This window comes from Dama dama, chromosome 4, assembly GCF_033118175.1.
Source record: "Dama dama isolate Ldn47 chromosome 4, ASM3311817v1, whole genome shotgun sequence".
NCBI lineage: Eukaryota > Metazoa > Chordata > Mammalia > Artiodactyla > Cervidae > Dama > Dama dama.
Window position 1 is genome coordinate 55,005,095 of NC_083684.1, and position 22,547 is coordinate 55,027,641.

The following is a 22,547-nucleotide window of genomic DNA, read 5'->3' on the forward strand; positions in this document are numbered from 1 at the left end:
CAAAGGGAAGCTGTGGTTATTCTCAAGAGGGGAATAGTCACTTGGATGAACCCTAGCCCCAATGGCAGAAAACCTGAGAGATACTGAGGCAAGTTTTAATTCTTTGCTTCATTTATTTGGCCAAATATATATACATACACACACATATATACACATATTTATGTATATATGTATACATCACTTGTGAAATTCTATTAATAGGTGAAAGGAAACACCTCCTTGAGTTTAGAAGAGCTGCAGAAGGATGGAAGGAAGTGAGATGCAGATGGGACTATCCCAAGGAGGTGGCATGCATGGAGGCTAGGGATGCTGGCTCACAGCACAGCCTGCTCAGAGGCAGGAGGACACGGAGAGAGTTCGGGGGCCATTCTCTGCGGAGGTGGGGACACACGTGACCCTGGTATCCTTGATCGCCTTCCCTCAGCCTCTTTGGCGGGGCAGGAACTGGATCTGGTAGCTAGGGGGCACTTTGCCTACCCCACTCTCCCGGGGAGTAAGGTCAAGGTCCTCAGGGGCCACAGGGGTGGCCACGGAGAAGTTCTGGAGGATGGTGGTGAAGAAGAGGAATAATTCGGTGCGGGCGATGCCTTCGCCAAGACAGATACGCTTCCCTGTGGGGACAGAACAGACGTTCACCATGTGGACACAAGGCACAGAATCTCGGATCACGGTGAGCACTGGGAGCGGATGCACACACTTTGCCTGCTCACACCCCAAAGCCCATTTACCTGGTTCTTTGCAATAAAGTTGTGTGGGATTAGCCTTTAACCTGTAGCCACAGGAGACTCCTAGAGGATTTCGAAACTCTCTGACAGTAAGTGCCAATTGTGGGGTGGATATACCTTGCTCATGTTTCTGGGACAGAGTTTGTAAGCTTTTATTCAATTTCCAGAGAGTTCCGTGGCCCCAGAGAATGGAAAAATGCTTGATTCTGTGTGTGTGTGTGTGTTCATCTGCCTGCACATACGGACCAGTGCATATTTCTGACAATATTTTTCAATTCTATCATACCTAATATGGGAAGAATGGTACCTATCTAGTAGTGCTCTTTAGAAGATAAAAATGTTAGTGTTTTCTAAAATTTTTAGAAGACCTGACCAGTTCAGTTCAGGTTAGTCGCTCAGTCGTGTCTGACTCTATGCGACACCAGGGACTGCAGCACGGCAGGCCTCCCTGTCCATCACCAACTCCTAGAGCTTTTTCAAACTTGTGTCCATAGAGTTGGTGATGCCATCCAACCATCTCATCCTCTGTCATCCCCTTCTCCTCCCACCTTCAATCTTTCACAGCATCAGGGTCTTTTCATATGAGTCAGTTCTTCTCATCAGGAGGCCGAAGTATTGGAGCTTCAGCTTCAGCATCAGTCCTTCCAATGAATATTCAGGACTGATTTCCTTTAGGATTTCCTTTAGGATGGACTGTTAGTAAAGGCAAATGTAGGGAGTACCTTGTGTTGGTCTCTGGGTGTGTGTGGTGGGGAGTTTGTATGCCAGGTGTCTGCCTGGCCCTATGTATATTTACATGTCTGTGTGTTTTCATCTTATCTCAGCCTGGGAGCCATGGGCTCCAGGAGTTCTGAATTAAAAAAAACAAACATACATAACATTGTGTGCAGGACTGATGGTCATGGGATGTGCGTGGACAGCTTCCCTGCGATTCTCAGAGGCAGGTGGATCCCCCCACCACAGCTCTAAACCATGAACCTGGAGAGAAGTGAGAATGGAAGGAGCCAAAAGAAAGGCTGAGACCCTGACAGCCTCTCCCTTTAAAAAAAAAAAATAATTAATTTGATTTGATTTCTTTTGGCTGCACCAAGTGGCCTTTGGGAACCTCAGTTCCCTGACCAATGATTGAACCATTAGTCCCTGCTGTGGAAGCCCAGAGTCAACCCCTGGATGGCCCAGGAATTCCCCCTCAAATCTTCCAACTGGTGAGATTTTATGCCCATTGGAGGTAACTGGAGAAGGGGCTACATCTTCTGGGCTCATTTAGAAGTTAGGACACAAGAGCATAGCAATACTAAGAGGGATGTTCCCAGCTGATTCTTCTCTGGTCACTGAATCTGCAACCGGGCTCTTCCAAGAACAGTCGGACTCCTGCTCCCTCCAACCCGGTCCTTCCCATCCCTCGGACTCTGCAACGGGACACCCACTGGCTCTTTCTCTCTGCCCATGGCCGTCTGCTTCAGTCTTTTTTTCTGTCTATACCTTCTGCCAGGCTCTGTATCTTTTCTTGTTTTCTCTTCCCTGTTCCGCCTTCTTGAATCATATGTAAGTCCCTTTCTCTGTCTATTTGAGTCTGATTCTCCCTTCAGTGCACTTGCGTTTTCTCAGTCTCCCTGCACAATCTCTCCTTTCCTCTCCTTCAGTGTTTCTTCCTCTCTGCTTCTGTCACTCTCTCTTTTCCTCTCTGTCTTCCTCTTTCTCAGCCTCTTCTTTCTCCACCTCCCTCTATTATCTCATTCACTCTAAGTCTCTTTCTACCATTATCTCTCCTGTCTTTCTGTCTCTCTCTCTCTCTGTGTTTCTCACTCTCTCCTTATCTGTCTGTCTGTCTCTGTTTTTGTTTGCCACATCTCTGCCTCTCTTAAAACTTAGGACAAGACTGTTTAATGGAGAAACTGATCCTCACCCACCACCCAGACCCCACATGTCCCCTGGCTCTCACTGAAGAAGAACTAAGGAGGGAGGGGACACGCATACTGGTCAAGAGGATTAGACTCCAAGCTTCCAGTGGAGGGTGACTAGTTGGATCCCTGGTTGGAGAACCATTAGTAAGATTCCCACATACCGCAATTGAGCCTGTGCAGCATCTATTGAGTCCACATGCCCTAGAGCCCCTGCAACACAGCACCCAGCGCAGCCAAAAGTTTACAAAGAAAGGAGAGAGGGAGCCATTGCACTGGGCAGAGCTAGAGGCCCTGAGTCACTTAAATCACCGGTGTGATTCAAAACCAGAGACTAGATGCTGGGGTCCACCATCCCCTCCAAGGAGGAGAACCTGGGCATTGGGATTTCCTCTGGTTGGGGTCAAGGAGCAGACAATAGGGAGAGAGTGAAATCAAAGCAGATCAAGGCCCTCCCTGGCTCCCCAGTCCCAGCAGAACAGATTCAGACTCCTCCCAGTTTTCAAGGCCCCACCCAGTTGAGCTCCTCACCCTTGTTGTTCACTTGCTAAGGCGTGTCCAACTCTTTGTGACCCCATAGACTGCAGCACACCAGGCTTCCCTATACTTTACCATCACAGAGTGTTTGCTCAAACTCATGTTCCTTGACTCAGTGATACTATCCAACCATCTCATCCTCTGTCGCCCTCTTCTCCTCCTGCCCTCAGTCTTTCCCAACATCGGGATCTTTTCAAATGAGTCAACTCTTCACATCAGGTGGCTAAAGTATTGGAGCTTCGGCTTTAGCATCAGCCCTGCCAATGAATATTTAGGGTTGATTTCCTTCAGGATTGACTGGTTTGATCGACTTGCAGTCCAAGGGACTCTCAAGAGTCTTCTCTAGCACCACAGTTCAAAAGCACCCCTTCTTCAGTGTTCAGCCTTCTTTATGGTCCATCTCTCACATCCATACATGACTAATGAGAAACCATAGCTTTGACTATATGCACCTTTGTCGGCAAAGGTCTCTGCTTTTTAATACCCCGTCCAGCTTTGTCATGGTTTTTCTTCCAAGGAGCAAGCATCTTTTCATTTCATGGTTGCAATCATCATCCGCAGTGTTTTTGGAGCCCAAGAAAATGAAATCTACCAGTTTCCACTTTCTCCCCGTCTATTTGCCGGAAAGTGATCAGACCGGATGCCATGATCTTCATGTTTTGAATGTTCTTTCACCCTCATCAAGTGGCTCATTTGTTCCTCTTCACTTATCTTCTTCTTCACCCTTCTCTTCTGTAATCCATGTCCCAGTCTTCCTGAGTTCTTTCTCAGATGAGCATGCCATCTCCACCTTCAGGCTGTGCCCTTGCTTCTCCCTCTGAGGGAACATGCCTTCCAGTGGCTGGTTGATACTCCCCCATGATGTCATAGCTTAGAAGACACTGTTTAGGGTAAGCTTTTCCTCACAGACCCACCAGGAGTAGTCAGTATTTCCTATTTGATGTTCCCAAAGCCCCCATTAGAGCACTTATCATAATTATGATTCATTACATGAAGAAGAGTTGGCCTCTGAGCACTTACTTTAGCCATGGAGTTCTAAGCCCACTGCAACATTTATTCATTTATAGATTTTTCTGTAACCATATAACCCATGCTTATCTCTCTTGTTGGACTGTAAACTTCCTGGGGCAAGAGCTCTGTCTCTTTGTGACTTGTCTGATACATTATCTTCAAGCTCTGATAAAATATTTGGCTCATCCTGGTGCTCAACAGATGTGATACCTGTGTGTAGAGAGGTATACTTGTTGCCCTTACAGAGTTGTGCCTTTGGGATGTGATCTTGGTTCTCAAGCCCCCTCTAGGGTTGGTGTGAAGATGAGATGAGTTAATACAGGTAAAGCAACTGGCACAGATAAACTGCTCAATGAACAAAGACCTCTCTTTGATTGTCCTCAAGAAGTCATGGCACCTGCACTCTGGAATGCAGGCCCAGCTTACCTATAGAGAAGGGCATAAAAGCGTCATTTTTCTTCACCGCCCCATTGGCATCGAGAAAGTGGTTAGGGTTGAAGTCATCTGGTTTCTCAAAGTAGTGCGAGTCGTGGAGAGCAGAGCTCAGGATGGGGTAGACTTCTGTGCCCTGAGGGAGGGTCACAAGATTGAAAGATATCTCCATTTCCTCCCCCAGCCCACCCCTACACATCATGACTCAAGGGTGAGTGATAAAACCAAAAAGCGGTCAAGGTTAGAAGATGAAAGCGAACCCAGGAGACCACACAGGGGAGATGTGGCAGCCCAGTGAAGTGCTGTACCTTGGGGAGGATGTACCCTCGGAAATGAGTGTCTTTAGTGACCATGTGGGGCAGGCCCGTAGGGATAAGGTCGGAAAACCTCTGAATCTCATAGATGACTGCATCCGTGTATGGCATTTGGGCTCTGTCATCCAGGGCTGGAGGGCGATGTGAGCCAATCACCTGGTCAATCTCCTTGTGGATTTTCTCTGCACAGAAGCGTGGGACCAGTGAACCTCAGTTATAGAGACATTTCACGAGGAATACTGCTTTCTATCTTGGAACACATTTCAATGTTCTATGAACATTGGTCCATTCATTTCCAGGCCAATAAGCCCGGAAAACCCATAAGAAATGGTTACATCACTGACACTCCTCTGAGTAACCAGCTTGGAGTGGGAGGAGAAATGGGAAAACTATAAGAATTTTCACTCTTTAATATCTAACGAACATTATGGATTCTCTCCCAACATACACAAGCAAACACACAGACACATGTGAACCCCAGTTTTGCTCAGAATTTCAGACTAAGAACTCAAGGCTATGAACCTATCAAAGTTCCTCCTCTAAGATGAGTAGAAAATGAACTAATATTTATCATGTGTATATTATAGATGAGGCATTGTGCTAGGTCCTCAGGAATATAATAGTAAAACACATCAGTGGATTAACCCATGAATAACTGGAGAAATAAATGAGCACATCAATCATTTGATCAAAGTAGATCAATTCATGAGCAGCTGCTGCTGTTGCTGCTAAGTCGCTTCAGTGGTGTCCGACTCTGTGCGACCCCATAGACGACAGCCCACCAGGCTCCTCTGTCCCTGGGATTCTCCAGGCAAGAGTACTGCAGTGGGTTGCCATTTCCTTCTCCAATTCATGAGTGGAAAGACTGGTAAATGGAAGAATGTTAATGAATGGATGTATTCTTAACTTATCAAAGAGTAATTTATTACTAAATGATCCATAGACAAATAAAGAAATGAACTTCATGAACCAATAACTCCTATGAATGGTTGGATAGCTAAACTTATGGAAAAACATGTGAATGAATACATTTAAAGGAACAGGTAAACAGAGGAATCAGTGGGTGGTTGGATGGATTTAATGATAGATATATACATCAAGGGTGAATAATGAGTGCATTAATAAATAAATAAATGAAAAGATAGATGGATGAAGGATGAAGTGGAAAAGAAGCAATGGAAGGATTAAGGTATGTAACCTAGTTTTAGAAAAACAGATGGATGCATGAATAAATGAAGAAACAGATGAATCAGTGACAAACACTTCATTCAATGAATCACTGTTTCAAATGATCAAAGATGATCACTTTGTCCAAATACATGGATGTATATATCCTAGATGAATCACAGATGAAAGAATCTGAGTGCACAGGTTGACTGATGAGTTGAAAGGACAGATGGGTAGATGAGTGGGTCGATCTTTAAGTGATAGAAGAAACAGTTGGAAAACAGATTGACAGATTTGGGGGTTTTATTTTTGGCCACTCTGCGCTACTTGCCATATCTTAGTTTCCTGACCAGGGATTGAACCCAGGGCCATGGTATTGAAAGTACTGAGTCCTAAGCACTGGACCTCCAGGGAACTCCCCAGATTGACAGATTCTTCATTCATCCATCCACCAACAGGCCTGGCTTAGTTGGGTAGATCATTCAAAACCTGCACTGCTTGGAGGACTTCCCTGGTGGTCCAGTGGTTAAGGCTGCTCACTGCCACAGCATGGGGTGCAAATTCCATGCCTGGTCAGGGGCCAAGGGAAACAGAAAAACAAAAACAACCTAAGGCTCCTGGTGTAAGAGGGGAAAGCTGCCTCTCTCCTTCACCAAAGACCTCTAGCCCCATTTCTGGACCTGCAGAGGGGTCAGAAGCCCCTCCCAGTGTCCGTCCCCGGCCTGCCCACCTGCAATGTGCGGGTACTTGAGCATGAGCAGGAACCCGTAACGGAGCGTGGTGCTGGTTGTCTCCGTGCCAGCAAAGAAGAGCGACAGAACAGACATGATGAGGTTCCGATGATCGAACTGGCTTTGGGGATCAGACTTATCCTGAATCCAGACGGGTGGGGTTCACATCAGGGGAGGCCGGGGGCCCTGCTGCCCACACCTATCCTCTCCGGGTCCCTCCACTTGTTTCTGGGTCTTACACCATCTGGCCCTTTCCCCTTTCCTCTATGGGATATGTGTCCCACCGTCTCTCTATCTCGGTCTCAATCTCCCTTTGCTCTGTCTTGCTCTGTTTCAATCATCTTCCATCTCTTTGGTGTGTTTGTCCCCCTTCCTCTCCCAGTCTCTCTGCCTCTGTGACTCTTTTCACCAGCTGCTGCATTTTTCCCCTTGTCCTGTATTTCCCGAACCTCTATCTCCTCCCCAGCAACTCCCCCCTCTTTCCTCTCTCCCTCTGCTTCTTTCCAAATCTCTCCTCCCCTCTCCCTTCCCCCGACTGCTCTACTCCTTTCCCCTCCCTTTTCACTCTATATCTTTTGGTCTCCTCCCTTCCACCCCATTGCCTCTTCCAAATCCTACTTTTTCCATGCGGAGAAGGTAGCAGTCAATGAAATCCCGGGGGGCACTGGGGTCGAGGGTCTCACGGTGCTTCTCCACACTGCGGCCAATGAAGACGTTGATTTCCTGCAGGTTTTTGTAGATTTGCCTGTGAGAGCCAGGAAAGTACTTCAGGAAGCTGGGGTAGAGCTCGAACAGCTGCGGGAGAGAAGGGACTGTGAGGCCCTTGCAGGGTTCAGCTAGCAGGTCACAGGGACGGACAGCCCTTCTGCCCAGTACCCTCACAAGGAATCTCTGTTTTCCTGTCTCTCTCTCCATCTCTCTCTGCCTCTCTGGGGTGTCTTGGTCTCCCTGTCTCTGTCTCTCTCTCCATCTCTCAGTCTCTGTCTCCCTCCGGCTCTCACTCTGTATCTGAGCCCCTCACTCACTGCTTCTGTGTGTCCTTTGTGTAAGAGATCACATTTTTCTCTTTCTGCATCTTTCCCCCTCTCCTTGTGTCCTCTTGTTAGTCTCTGGCCCACCTGTCTCTCTCTCTTTTCCACCTCTCTTTATCTCCATGGGTCTCCTGCTGATCCACCCTCTGCCCTGTCCCTGCCTACTCCAGCCAGTGTATGTCTTCTACTCAAACCTTTCTCTGCCTGTTTCCTCCTCTTGCATCATCCTTGTTGTGTCAGGCGTTGATGACACGATGCCTACACAAAATGAAGCTGCTGACTGTCTGGGAGCATATGTCTATTGCTTTGCCTAATGAGAAATGTAACTTCTAACTTGTTGCCAACAATTGCAAAAAATACAGCATAGGATAAACTATGATGTGGAATTCCTCCTTAACCTGTCCTTCGAGAGATAACATGGTTACTGTTTGGCAGAACTCATTCCAGGCTTTTCCCCTCTCTGTGGTTCTCTGTGAGAGAAGAAAATTGAAACCCCGTGTTGGACTTGTGCAAGTACTCATCTGAACCTCCTTGCAGATTTTCCAGGCCTGACTCTCCACTAGGAGGTCATGGGAATTTGCATTTGTGATATTCATTCCTATGACTCCGATCTGCACTCTCGGTTGAGAACAACAGCCAGGCAGACTTTTCTGAAGTTTCACTTTTTAACTGAACATACAATACGGGTGGGGCTTCCCTGGTGGCTCAGAAGGTAAAGAATCTGTGTGCAATGCCAGAGGTCCGGAAGATCCCCTACAGGAGGAAATGGCAACGCCTTCCAGCATTTGTGCCTGGAGAACTGCATGGACAGAGGAGGAGCCAGGCAGGCTACAATCCCTGCGATCCCAAAGAGTCAGACACAACGGAGGGACCAACACTTTCGCTTTTTGCAATAGGGGTATTTCTAGGTTCATTGAGAAAGACACACTTTACCTTTTTGTTTGAAGAGAGGAGCAGGTTCATGTGTGTGTCTTTGATTCCTCTTTCTGTTTCTCCTTCCTCCATCACTCCCCTTTCTTCCTCTTTGTCTCTCAGTCCTTGTCTCACCATCTCTCCCTTCCCCCAGGCCTCTGTGTCCCTGTCTCTCTCTCTGTTGTCTTTGCCTCCCTTCTGGCTGGAAGCTGCATTTCCAGTTCCCAAAAGCAAATCACCCCTCTCCCCTGCCTGGATGTCCACCCGAGCTCTGCCCTCCCGGACCTGGCTGGACAGGGAGCTGATGAGCAAGAAAGATTGGAAGAACAAGTCCAGCAGCCTCAGGAACTCAGGATCTCTATAGTCAAAGCGTTTTCCGAAGACAATGGAGCAGATGATGTTGGCGGTGATGGAGTGGAAGTAGAAAATGGGATCCTGGAGGGCTCCTAGAGGGAAAGGGGTGGGTCACAGGACACAGACTCTAGTGCCAGGGGAGCTGTCTCTGTGTGACTCTCCTCTATCACTCAGTCACAATTTAAAAAAACAAAAAAACAACAAAAAAAACCAGCCTCATCACAGCCAACACTCGCTAGCTTAGAAGTTGTGCCAGGCCCTATTCTAAGCACTTCACATATTATTTTATTAAATTCTCATCTCAGTCCTGTGAAGAAGATGCAGAGCTGGTGTTCAATCAATTGCAGGTGCCATTGACAAAGCTCTGTTCTCCTGGTCCCTTAACTGTCCGCACTTCCCCCCCACCACCCCCATCTTTTTCATCCACCCCTAGAGCTCTCTGGTCCTTGGGAAATGCTCTGCACGTGATTGTTGGTGTCTGGATGTGCCAAGCTCACCCCAGGCGGAAGGAGGGCGGGCTGTGCACCCAGGAGTGTAGGTCAGTGCGGCCTCTCCCTGGGTCTCTCCTGTCCACTGTCTCTTTTTCCCTTGCACACCCTTTCCTGAGCCTCTCTGTCTCTCTCCAATCTTCGTGCCTCAGTTTCTCCCTGCCATTGTTCCTTCCTGCCTCTCTGAGTCTCCTCTTTTTGCTTCGATCCCTCCATCTCTGTCTCTTTCTTCCTCTCTGTGTCTCCATCTGAATCACTCTGTCTCCTCTTGTCTTATTGTGAGTCCTTCCGTCCTTACATCTCTAGAGCTCCCCGTGGCTCTGCCTCTTCCTCCATTTATGTCTCAAAATCTCTTAAGAAAGCATCTTGTCACCTCTGTGTCTCAGTCAGGACGTTTCTGAGGAATCCTCAAGCCCCCAGACGTGCTCACCAGGCTTTCTAAGAGCAGAAAATCCTGACTGACCCCCTCGCTCACTGTCAGTTGTTCACCCGAAGAAAGCAAAACACAGTTTGTCCTTTTTTTTGAAATGTCTGTTTTCTCTTTTTTTCTCTTTACTTTCTTTTTATTGAAGTCACATTTTGGCCCTTGACAGATACAATCAAACCACGAACTGGTTCCCCTGAATACAGGCAACTAACATGCTATTTACTGCCTGAGTCGTCTTTGCCTTCCTCTTGACACTGCACGCCTGTATCTCTCCTGTCCCCCGCATTTCTCACCTACCCACCTCTGCCCCGTCTCTTTGCCCCTCTCCCGGTCCCTGCTCCTCTGCTGGCCTCCCAAGCTCTGTCTCCTCTCTGCCCACCTATACCTTCTTTCTTTGCCCCTCTCTCCGTCCCTGCTCCTCTGCTGGCCTCCCAAGCTCTGTCCCCTCTCTGTCTCTACATCTCTCTCTCTGCCCACCTACACTCTCTGTGGCTACTGTGCTCACACGGCTTCCCCGTGTTCCTCTCCTGCCCACACCCGCACCAGGGCTCACCCTGGGATTTCCGCAGCTCCTCCACCAGACACTGAGCCTCCTCCTGAATCCGCTCCTCCACACTCCGCTTTCCCATCCCGAAGTCCCTCATGGTGGCCAGAGAGAATCGCCGAAGGGCCTTCCAACGTTCCCCGTTGGCAAACACAACACCTAGGGTTTAGGAGAGGCTTGGGTGGCACAGGAATTTTCAAGGAGACTCCGAGTCCCACTCCACCCTTATCTTCCCTTCCCAGACTCACCCTCCCCAATCCCCATCCTCCTCCCCTGTCCCCTCCCGGTGGGCCTGAGGACCTTACCGTATCCCTGGAAAACTGGGTCAACAACGGCGATCTTCGCTCGGCCAGAGAAGGCCTCGGCCTGGTCCACCAGGGCCTCTCGAATGGCCTCTGTCCCACATATGATGACCACTGGCCTTGGTCCCAGGTACACCGTGAAGACATCCCCATATTTCTGTTGGAACTGCCAAGCACACCCACAGCCAGGGCTGCTATTAGTCAGCATGCCCCGCTGTCCCCATCTCCATTTTTAAACCAGGCAAACACTTGTGTGTGTGTGTGTGTTAGTCACTCAGCTGTGTCTGACTCTTTGCGACTCCATAGACTGTAGCCCGCCAGACTTCTCTTTCCATGGAAGTCTCCAGGCAAGGATACTGGAGTGGGTGTCCATGCCCTTCTCCAGGGGATCTTCCCAAACCAGGGATCGAACCTGCATCTCCTGTATTGCAAGCAAAGTCTTTACCATCCAAGCCAGCAGGGAAGCCCTAAAATACTTACATATAGATTGGTAGTTAAACACTTACATATAGGTTGATAACTACCCACTGACCCAAGACCTTACACCCCAGTCTGCCTTTTTGCTTCCCAGAACCCAGCAACTAAAAGATTAACCTGTGACCCAGCCCAGTCCACACTGGTTGGCTTGGTTGGTGTCTTAAGCAGCGTGTGTGTGTGCTAAGTCACTTCAGTCGTGTCCAACTCTTTATGATCCTATGGACCATAGTCCCCCGGGCTCCTCTATCAATAGGATTCTCCAGGCAAGAACACTGGAGTGGGTTGCCATGCTCTCCTCCAGGGGATCTTTCTGACCCAGGGATCGAACCAACAACTCTGACATCTTCTGCATTGGCAGGTGGGTTCTTTACCACTACCACCACCTGGAAAGCACCCTAAGAAGCACAGGTGGTTAAATATTCTTATTAAGAATTTGACCCCAGCCCAGGTGATATTAGTTGAGTCTGGTGAGATCACTGGCATCTCAACTGAAAAATCATCCTTCTTGGAACTTCCCTGGTGGTCCACTGGCTAAGACTCTGAGCTCCCAATGCAGGGGCCCATGTTCAACCCCTGATCAGGGAACTGGATCCCACATGCCGCAACTAAGCATTTGCATTGCACAGTGAAGAGCAGCTAAGACCTAGCACAGGGAAAATAAATAAATAAAATAATTTTTAAAAAATCATCCTTCTTGTGACCCACCTTCAACCCCCATCTACCTCCTGGCAATTTCCCCAGAGATCCAACCACCCACTTGGGAGGCATGAAGCTAAAGTGATAGCCTTCTGGGGGTTATCATGACATTTGAAAAATCATACCATCAAGTCTTGCCACTGGGGCAACAGCTCAAAAGTAATTATTGAAGCTGGAGGCATGTACACTGAGTAGCTCAGCCACTTCATTCCCAGAAACACACTCAACTAAAATGCATACATGTGCTCAGCAAAATAAAAAACAAGGAGATTCATAGTTGCCTTATACTAAAATGCTCTGCAACATAGGGAATAAACAACTAGTGATGAATTCATAATGTGGACTACTACGCAGCCATGCAAAACAACCACTGTTACAACCAACAACAAAATGAAACTCACAGATGTAATATTGAGTGAAAGCAACTAGATCCAGAAGAGTTCATATGTCATAATTCTATTTATATGAAATCCAGAAACAGATAACAGGAACTTGTGGTGTCAGAATAATAGGAGGGTAGTGACTGGAAGGGGGACTTAAGGAGGTTTCTGGGCATGAGCCAAGTAGTTACGTATCTGTATGTCAACTCCATTAGTATGTTCTTCTGAGAAAATTCACTGAGCTGAGCACTTAGGATTTGTGTACTTTACCCTAAAGGTTAAACTTCAGTTACAAGTTGACTTACAGAAGAGGAAAGACAAACACCATATGATATCACTTATATGTGGAATCTAAAGTATGACACAATCAGGGAACAAAGATTCTGCATGCTGCACAATCTGCCCAAGAAATAATAATTAAATTAGGGTAATGCAGTGTAAACAAAATTAATTTAAAAAGTGACACAAATGAAACAAATATGATACAAATTAACATACCTAAGAAACAGAAACAGAATCCCAGACATAGAGAACAGACAGGTTGTTGTCAAGGGGAAGACATGGGGATGGAGTGGGAGGCTGGGCATAGCAGATGTAAGCTTTTAGACATGGAAAGGATAGACAATGAAGTCCTATTGTATAGCACAGGGAACTATATTCAATATCCTGAGATAATCCATAATGGAAAAGAAGCTTTTAAAAAGGAAAGCATATATATGTGCAACGGAATCACTTTGCTGCACAGCAGAAATCAGCAAACTTGGGAAATCAACAATACTGCAATTTCAAAAATTGATTAAAAAGTGGACTTAAAATTATAAAAAGGTTAAGTTCACTGAAAACTCTCTCACCGTGATCTCTGCAAACCCTCTTTGCTGGTCTCCTTACTTCCTTTCCTGTGCTACACACAATCCTTTCACTGCATACCCCACCCTATCTTGAAACCAGAGCTACCTCATTAAAATATTAATTAATTAATATCCCTAACCTGTTTCAAACCATCCAGCACTCCTACTACCCTGAGACTGAGACCTGAAGTTTCCCCATGGTAGACAGAGCCCTACACGATGTTGCCCCATCACCCCTCTGACATCTGCACCCACTCACACAGACCCTTCGATCCCACAGCTCCAGGCTCCCTGTGGTTCCCCAAACATGCTGAGCTTGCTCCTGCTTCTGAGTGCTGGCTCTGACACCTGTCGCTCATTAATGTCATCCACAGGCATTTTTCATGATGTCTGATCAGCAACAAGGCAAGATGGAGCCTTTCATTCACCACTCATTCTAAAGTAGCTTCAAGTAGCTCATGTCACTTTTGTTAAAAAGAATTATTTATTTTTAATTAGAGGATATTGACTTTACAACATTAGGTTGGTTTCTGCATATGTGAACATGAATCAGTCATAGGTATACCTATGTCCCCTCCCTCTTGAACCTCCCTCCCACCTCACACCCCATCCCACTGCTCTAGGTTGTCACAGACCACTGGTTTCTGGCTCCCCCAACTCTTGAAAATATCACCTTGCTTTATTTTAATCATAGTTCTTACCAACCTAATATTTCCTTCTCTGTTTGTGTGCCCTGTCTAATGCCACATCATCAATGCCTAGAATGTTTCCTGGCACACACAAGGTGCCCAGTAAGTTACCATTGAATGAATGAATAACTGAATGAATAGATCAAGTAACCTCCAATTAATGAGCACTTACTGTATACCAAGCTCTATGCACTATCTAGTCCTCACAAGTCTCTTATGAGGCAGGCATTCTTATCATCACGACCTCATCTTGCTGAAGAGAAGCTAAGATTCAATGAGTAAGAGTTAAGTCTGGAACACAAACCCTCATCCATCTGACTCCAGAAGGACTTGGAAGTAAATTATGACACCTACTAACCTATGACCTCTCTTTCCCTCCCTCCCTCTATCTCTCTCAACCTCTCTCTCTCTCTACAAAGAGAAAATGAGAATGGAGGATCATGGGGAATTCCCTGGTGGTCCAGTGGTTGGAATTCCAAGCTCCCACGGTAGGGGGCACAAGTTCAATCCCGGGTTGGGGAATTAATCATGCCGCATGACACACCAGGAAAAAAGGAGGATCACAGACACACAAAGGATCCTTGCAAGAGCTATAGAAGAGATTTAGGGGGTCTGGAACTAGCAAAAACTTGTGCAAAATGTATGTGAATATTTACGGAGGAGGGGATCCACCATGCCTTAAACTCCCAAAGGATTTAGTGATCCCCAAGTTGTCAGGAGACCCAGGAAAAAAGGGTTGTAATCCCTGGGTTGGGAAGATCCCCTGGAGTAGAACATGGCAACCCACACCAGTAGTCTTGCCTGGAGAATGCCATGGACAGAGCAGCCTGCCAGACTACAGTCCATGGGGTCACAAAGAGTCAGACACAACTGAGTGTGCATGTGATAACAATAAATAAAATAACAAATTATTAGGCAGCTTCTATCTATGAAGGAGAGGAAAAGCCCTCCATTCTGGACTCCCACGCCCCCTCTGTGAAGTCCCAGGGTGTAACTATGGGCCAGTGCCTTACCCGGGCTGGCCTCACTCTCTATTTCTCTTAGGTGAGGGCGACTCCTCTTCTAGGCCACGAGCTGTTCTAACCAAGACCTGATGAATTCACTCCACAATACAGATAAATCCTTGCCACTTAATTCTGAGTGAAGAAACTAATTCCAGTTATTTCCACCAAAGTCCATGGTGTTCACCCTTGAGATGGAAACTAAATAATACGCACTGGGGGCCCCCACATCTGTGAAGAAACACTCTCCCTTAAATCAAAGGATGGTCCAGTGGTTAAAAACCCACTTTCCTATGCAGGGGACAGAGGTTCGATCCCTGGTGGGGGAACTAAGATCCCACATGCCACAGAGGAACTAAACCAGACTGCCCCAACTAGAGAGCTCTTGAGTCACAACTACTGAGTCTGCGCACTCTAGAGCCCATGCGCTACAAGTGAAGCTGGCACACCACAACTAGAGGAAGTTCACACACTACAGCAAAGGACCAGCAGAGCACAAAAAAACAAAACCACAGAAAACAGATGACAAGCCCGAGACTCAGGAGTGTGGTCACTGCAGGGGTTGGGGGGAGGGGACAGAGCACTGGGGCTGCTGGGGGTTACTGTCAAGTGTTCCCTAAGCCTGACCCGCTGGGCAGTGGGCTCGCGGGTGCAGATTACATGGTGCGTGTGTTCGGCTGCTCAGTCGTGTCTGACTCCTTGCCGCCCCATGGACTGTAGCCCCCCAGGCTCCTCTGTCCATGGAATTTTCCAGGCAAGACTACTGGAGTGGGTTGCCATTTCCTACTCCAAGGGATTTTCCCGACCAAGGATTCGAACCCACTCACAGGCAGATTCTTTACCACTGCACCACCTGGGAACCCCATGGATTTCATTATTGATACATAAATAGATCATCCATCATGAAATCATGCCTAGAGAGCCGTGATACAGGGCCTGGTAAACACTCCAGGGTCAGCTACTCATTGCATGTTATTGTTAACGACTGGTAAGAACTTGGGACCTAGCCTCCATTTTCCCTCTCCCTCCTCCCCTTTGCTGGCGCTGGCTGGGGCCAATCTTTGACAGCTTTCGTTGGCAGAGGAGAATCCTATTGACTGGTAGCACCACCCCTTCTCTCTCTCTCCCTGTGGCAGGCAGGGACTCGGGAGAGGGGGACAGAGGAGCAGGGATTTCTATACCCCCGGCTCACCCACAGACACCACTTCATGCCCGCCCACCCTCTCCAGGGACAGTGCCCACACACTTCCAACTGAGCAAGGGACGCCCCTGACTGCCTGATCACCATCCACCACACTTCAGCTCCACATCCCTTCCTCGCAGAACTTCCCACAGCCCACCCCTGAGCTTGGAAGGATGCCTCACATTTCCTGATGAATGATCCCTAAGGATGGAGGCAAGGAGCCACCCTCAGACCCCTCCCACCTGAGTCTCACCCTCAGGAAGGATTTGAGCAGGCCTTTTCTGTCCATCTGCAGAAGGTTCCCCAGGAAGGGCAGAGGACGGGGGCCAGGTGGGAGGCGGCCATGGGCCTTTGGGTGGCCTCTGGCCAGCAGGACCCAGAGTCCGGCGAGCAGAGCAAGGAGAAGAAGCACGCTGAGCTCCATGGTCGCCGTCCAACGGTGTCCCAACCGCTGGGCTTCTGGCTGAGCCTTTTATGCTAAGCCTGCCTCCACACCCAGTTATGTAACATCACCCATACCTTGGCATCCTCCGAGAGTGTGAACTCAAAACAGAAGGAGCACATACTTCCTGCTCCCACAGTCTGCTGACCTGCTACCCTGATACCTCTCCAGCCACCCCCCACCCCCCGCCAGATGCTGGCAGAGACACCACAGTAGCCATAACACGGTCCCCATGAGTCTGTTGACTTTTGTGGGTATGGGGAGCACCGGTTGTCTCCTGGCTTTAGCTGTGTTCGTGGGTTTGTGTTTAATACTTTGGTGCATACCTGCTTGCGTGTGTCTGCTTGGGTGATTCTTACACATGAAAGAGCCCTTGTATTTATGTGAACATGCCCATGTCTATTTCTGCACATGAGTGTGAATGTGCTTACGCATATGTCTCTGCACGTATGTGGATCTACGTATTTATGTGGTGCCTCACACGTGAAGTTTGTTGTGTTTTCGTGGTGGTGGTGGTGGGATGGGCCTGTGTGTGTGTGCGTGTGCGAGCATGTGCATCAGGCAGTCCCTGTCACTACAGAGCTTGCAGACACTCAGCCTTTATCTCTCCAGCCCCCCCTCCTTCGCCCTCCCATCTGTGAGAGCCATAGATGGGAGAGGCAGGAGAAAGGAAACGATTGGGGTGAGAGACAGAGCTCTGGGGTCTCAGATCTCTGATGCCCTGAGTTTTCTCCCAGCCTCCTCTTCCGTCTTCACAGCAGCAAGACTTTCGTCCATCCCCCGATGACAGTCCGTGTGTGTGTGTCTCCCTCCTGCTGTCGCTCTCTGTCTCTGTGTCTGTTTCACTCCTTAAACTCTGAGCTCCAGGAGCAGAGACTGTGTGCAGTCTGATCAATGTCCACTCAGCTGGCCTGTCTCCAGCCTCCCCTGACCCTTTGGCACGCTCCATTAGTATTTATTAAATAAGCTAATGATTACATCTGTGTCCACGTGTCGTGGCCTGGGTCTGGCTTTCCACCTCCCTCTGTCTCTCCTCTTTAGAAGGAGGGTGGCAGTCTCTTTCTTGCAATGTTAGACAAACCTCTTGAGGACCCAAAACTCTGATCCCAGCAGTTGAGTCAGACTCCTCCAACCCAGTGTCCCTTGATCTGTTGAAGAGGGGGGACCTGTACTTTCCTGACGCTGGAGAGAGGTCACCATGAACTTTCCTTAACCCAGGTCCTGGGTTCCGCTGTGCTGTGTGAACTGGCACTGAACTTGGGTCCTTATTCCAGGCCCAGGAATCACTGATGGGGAGACACAAAGTGCTTTACCCAGAGGAAATCACCTAATCCTCACTCAGTTAATGGAGTGAATGACAGAGAGGTTAAGATCTTGCCCAAGGCCACACAGCCATCCAGAGGTAGCATCAGGAGTCAAGCCCAGACAGTCTAGCTCCAGAGTCTGTTCTTCCAACCATTTGACCAGGCTGCCTTTCTGAGACAGATGCAGAGAGAGATAACAGACAAAGAGAAGCAGAAGGAAAAGAAATGGAAAGGGTGAGAGGCAGAGAGGACAGTAAGTTCGAAGGGAAAGAGTTCTCTGGGTGAGGAAGCAAGGGAGAAGCTTGGTGAAACAAACTGCTTTCTTTCCTACAGGACTTCTCCGAGCCCTTAGATTGCTAACATGAGCTGTCAATCACTCATCAAGAGGGGAGGGGACTTGACAGGAGCTCCCAGTCTATTTGGAGGACACATCACAATCTCTTGGGCAAGTATCTGCTGCTCTTTGAGCTTCCGGTTTGCTCATCAGGAAAACGTGGGTACCTACCCTATAGGATATTTATGAGAATGCAAATGAGACCCAATGTGCAGGGGGCCTGGCCCAAAGTAAGTGTTCTATGAATGCACTGTGGCCACAGAGAGGGACACAGAGACTCAGAGAACAAGACTAAGGAAGGCAGAGAGACAGACAGACCCAGAAAGAGAGACTTGAGACATGACTGAGAGAGACACCCAAGACAAGGCTATGGCGAGACCTCAAAGGACACAGCAGACATTTACTCATTCATTTAATAAGCCATTATTGGGTGCCGACTGTGTGCCAGGCCCTGTTTTAGGCACTGGGGATGCAGCAGTGAACAAAACGTGAATATCTTCGCTCTCACAGAGCTAACATTCTAGCGGGAGGGTCAGATAACAATAAACGGTGATACATTCAGTAAATTCCCACAGTGACAGGTAACATACAGGCATCAAGCCCTGGGTTGTCCTTCCTGGTTGTCTATCACCTGTGCGCATTTCGTTTGATCAGCATCCACCTGTGCTGGGTCCATGGCGGTTTGCTAATCACCCTGGGAGTGGGACACGTTTTATTGTCAGGGAAGGAGGCACAAAGGTGGAAATCTCGATACCTGAGATCTGAGAGGACAGGTATGGCAAAGAGGCAGGCAGAGAAACAATGAGACATGAAGAGGGAAACCCAGAAGCCCCGAGACAGAAGGACAGAGGACAGACATGAACATGGGAGAAGTGCAGGCACTTGTGTAGGGCCTTCCCCGGTGCCGTCCCTGTGGGGGCTTCCCTGGTAGCTCAGACGGTAAAGCGTCTGCCTGCAGTGCGGGAGACCTGGGTTTGATCCCGGGGTCGGGAAGATCCCCTGGAGAAGGAAATGGCAACCCACTCCAGTACTCTTGGATGGAAAAGTCCATGGATGGAGGAGCCTGGTGGGCCACAGTCCACCGGGTCGCAACGAGTCGGACATGACTGGGCGACTTCCCTCGCCCTGGTGGTTGTATATGTCTAGTTGCTAAGTCATGTCCGACTGCCACCAGCACTGTCTGTGTGATTCTCAGACCTGGCTGTGCCTCTCTCCCCTCACTGTCAAATGGGGATAACGGCCAACCCCTTCCCCAGGGATGCTGTGAGAGTTCAGTCAGGTGTCACCCTACGCTTGTCACACCCTGATGGTCCATTGGCGAAGACTCTGTGCTGCCAAACCAGGGGGCCCAGGTTCCATGCCTGGGCAGGTAATGAGATCCCACATATCACAACTAATGATCCCCCACGCTGCAAGCTAAAGACTCTGCATGCCACCACTAACACCCAGCACAGCCAAATAAATAAAAATTAGAAATATTTAAACCAAAGAAAAAGCAACTTGGGTAGATTCTAGCATGTATTACCCATTACACACTTGTTTTCCTGATAAAGTCAATTAAAACATTGGGAGGTTTGCTCCAAATCGTCTTTTGCCCATTCACACATGAAGGTGCACAATGGTTTCAGAATAATGCTTTTAACTGCATCCAGTTAAATTCCTTAAAGAAGCCAAGCACACGCTATGGCTGAGTCCCTTTGCCGTTCACCTAAAGTTATCACAACATCGTTGTTAATCGGCTGTGTGTGATGCTTAGTCGTTCACTCATGTCCGACTCTTTGCGACCCCGTGGACTGTAGCCCGCCAGGCTCCTCTGTTCATGGGGATTCTCCAGGGAAGAGTACTGGAAAGGGTTGCCATGCCCTCCTGATTAGTTATCTATACCCCAATACAAAATAAAGTTCAAAAGAAAAGAAAAAAGGCAGTTTTTAAGATATCTAATATTCTTCATTTACCATTATACAGCTTTTTTTGTGTAAATAAATGACAAACCAGAAAAAGAAGAAGTCAATGACACAAAGTCACACATTGCACATGATTCCATTTCCATGAAATATCCAGAACTGGCAAATCTGTGGACACAGAAAGCAGATCAGTGGCTGGCAGAGACTAGGGGAGGGGAAAATGATGTGCTTGCCTAATATATACAGGGTTTTCCTTTGGGATGATGACAAGGCTCTGGAACTAGACAGTGGTATGGTTTGACAGCATCCTGTGTGTACTTCATGCACTCAATTGTACTTTTAAAAATAGTTCAGCTCATGCTATATTTGCTTTGAAGTATGTAAGTAAAGTCTCTCAGTTGTGTCCGACTCTTTGCGACCCCATGGACTGTAGCCTACCAGGCTCCTCTGTCCATGGGATTTTCCAGGCAAGAATACTAGAGTGGATTGCCATTTCCTTCTCCAGGGGATCTTCCCGACCCAGGGATTGAACCTGGGTCTCCAGCATTGCAGACAGACGCTTTACCGTCTGAGCCACCAGGGAAGCCCATGATTAAAAAAAAAATACTTTACTTCATAAGATCCCCACAAAAATCAATTTTATTAAAATCACAAATAAACCAAATGTGTGATATAGTGCATTCTTCTCAGAAACGTCTTCAAAAACAAGATCTAGTGGCATCATCTTAGACTGGTGATGAGTCTACATGATATTTCCAGAGCTGCAATTGAAATGTGCTGTGAAAATATCTGTGGTTTCTGGGGGCTTCTCTGATGGTCCAGTGGTTAGGACTGCAGCAGGAATGCAACAGGATTGAATGGGTTCCAATCCAGGTCGGGGAAATAAGATCCCAAATGTTGCAGGGCTTGGCCGAAAAGAGAAGAAAATATCTGGTTTCCGTTAATGACAAACCCACTGTTACTGCTGACATGTCTGCAATCTGCCTTCGTAAATGAGAGAAAGGCTAGAGTTCAGAATGAGTTTAGTGAAAAACATACAATTTTGTTTTCCATCCAAGTTCCTGGGGCCCCTGAATTCTAGGGGTGCCTGGACCTCAGATAAAGACTTCCAGGTCTAGAGGCTTCAAATTGAGGTCCTGGAGTCCTGCAGGCCTGGATTTAAACATTGTCTCTGGCACATATTAGCTTTGACAAGTGACTGTCCTCCCTAGGCCTCCATTTTGTCATCTATAAAATGGGGAGTTTTTATGTTTTTTCTCATCATTTTTAAAACATTTCTTTTTAATGGGAGGATAATTACTCTACAATACTGTGTTCATTTCTGCCATGCACCAACATGAATCCGCCATAGGCATACCCATGTCCCCTCCCTCCCACCTCCCACCCCCACCTTACCCTCTAGGTTGTTACAGAGCCCAGGTTCGAGTTCCCTGAGCCATAGAGCAAATTCCCGAACGCTGTCTACTTTACACATGGTAGTGTATGTTCTTCCATGCTACTCTCTCCATCCATCCCACCCTCACCTTCCTCCTCCCACCCCCACCTCCCCAAGTCCGTTCTCTATGGCTGCATCACCATTGCTGCCCTACAAATAGATTCATCAGTACCATCTCTCTAGATTCCATATATATGCGTCAATATGCGGCATTTGTTTTTCTCTTTCTGACTTACTTCACTCTGTATAATAGGCTGTAAGTTTATCCATCTCATCCCAACTGACTCAGATGCGTTCCTTTTCATGAATGAGTAATATTCCTAAAATGGGGCTTTTAAAAATTGTTTATACGCATTACATCAAGAATGTGGCTATTGAATGAATCACACAGGTCACACAGCACAGTAGGAACCATGACCTGGGGTCAGGAAAGTCCACGGTGGCGCCGCTCCAAGGTCAGGAAAGTGCATGTTTCACCCCTGTGTTGAAATGCACCACAATATGATCAACAGGAAACAAAGGTCAGGAAGCAGAAGAGTTTGCGATATGTAAATCCCAGTCCCTGCAGGGCACAGACTGAATGTGTCTGGTGTTTCCAGGGCCCAGTTGGGTGTTTGGGTCGAGGCAGGGCCCCAGAAGAATATTGTGACATGAATAATGATTTTCTGGGGTTTAACTGTGTCATCCCCAAAATTGATACATTGAAGTCCAACTCAATGGACATGAGTTTGAGTCAACGGGAGTTGGTGATGGACAGGGAGACCTGGTGTGCTGCCTTCCATGGGGTCACAGAGAGTCAGACATGACTGAGCGATTGAACTGAACTGAATTGAAGCTTTAACCCCCAGTACCTCAGAATGTGACCTTATTTGAAGATGCATTCATTCACTGCAAATGTAACCAAGTTAAAAAGAGGTCCTTAGTGTGGGCCCCAATCTTGTTAGACTGGTGTCTTTATGACAAGGGTAGTTCAGGACA

The 22,547-nt window shown here is 47.8% G+C and overlaps 1 protein-coding gene across 1 annotated transcript; it reads right to left on the minus strand.

Moving 5' to 3' along the window:
- Positions 1-101: 101 nt before the first annotated feature.
- LOC133051162 (cytochrome P450 2B4-like) lies at positions 102-16,574 on the minus strand. Its single transcript, XM_061135629.1, has 9 exons — positions 16,404-16,574; positions 10,880-11,042; positions 10,584-10,733; positions 9,047-9,207; positions 7,437-7,613; positions 6,818-6,959; positions 4,915-5,102; positions 4,601-4,742; positions 102-611 (listed from the first exon to the last, which is right to left on the minus strand). Exons 1-9 carry the CDS (start codon positions 16,572-16,574, stop codon positions 421-423), a joined length of 1,485 nt encoding a protein of 494 aa, XP_060991612.1. The 3' UTR covers positions 102-420.
- Between the last annotated feature and the right edge of the window lie 5,973 nt (positions 16,575-22,547).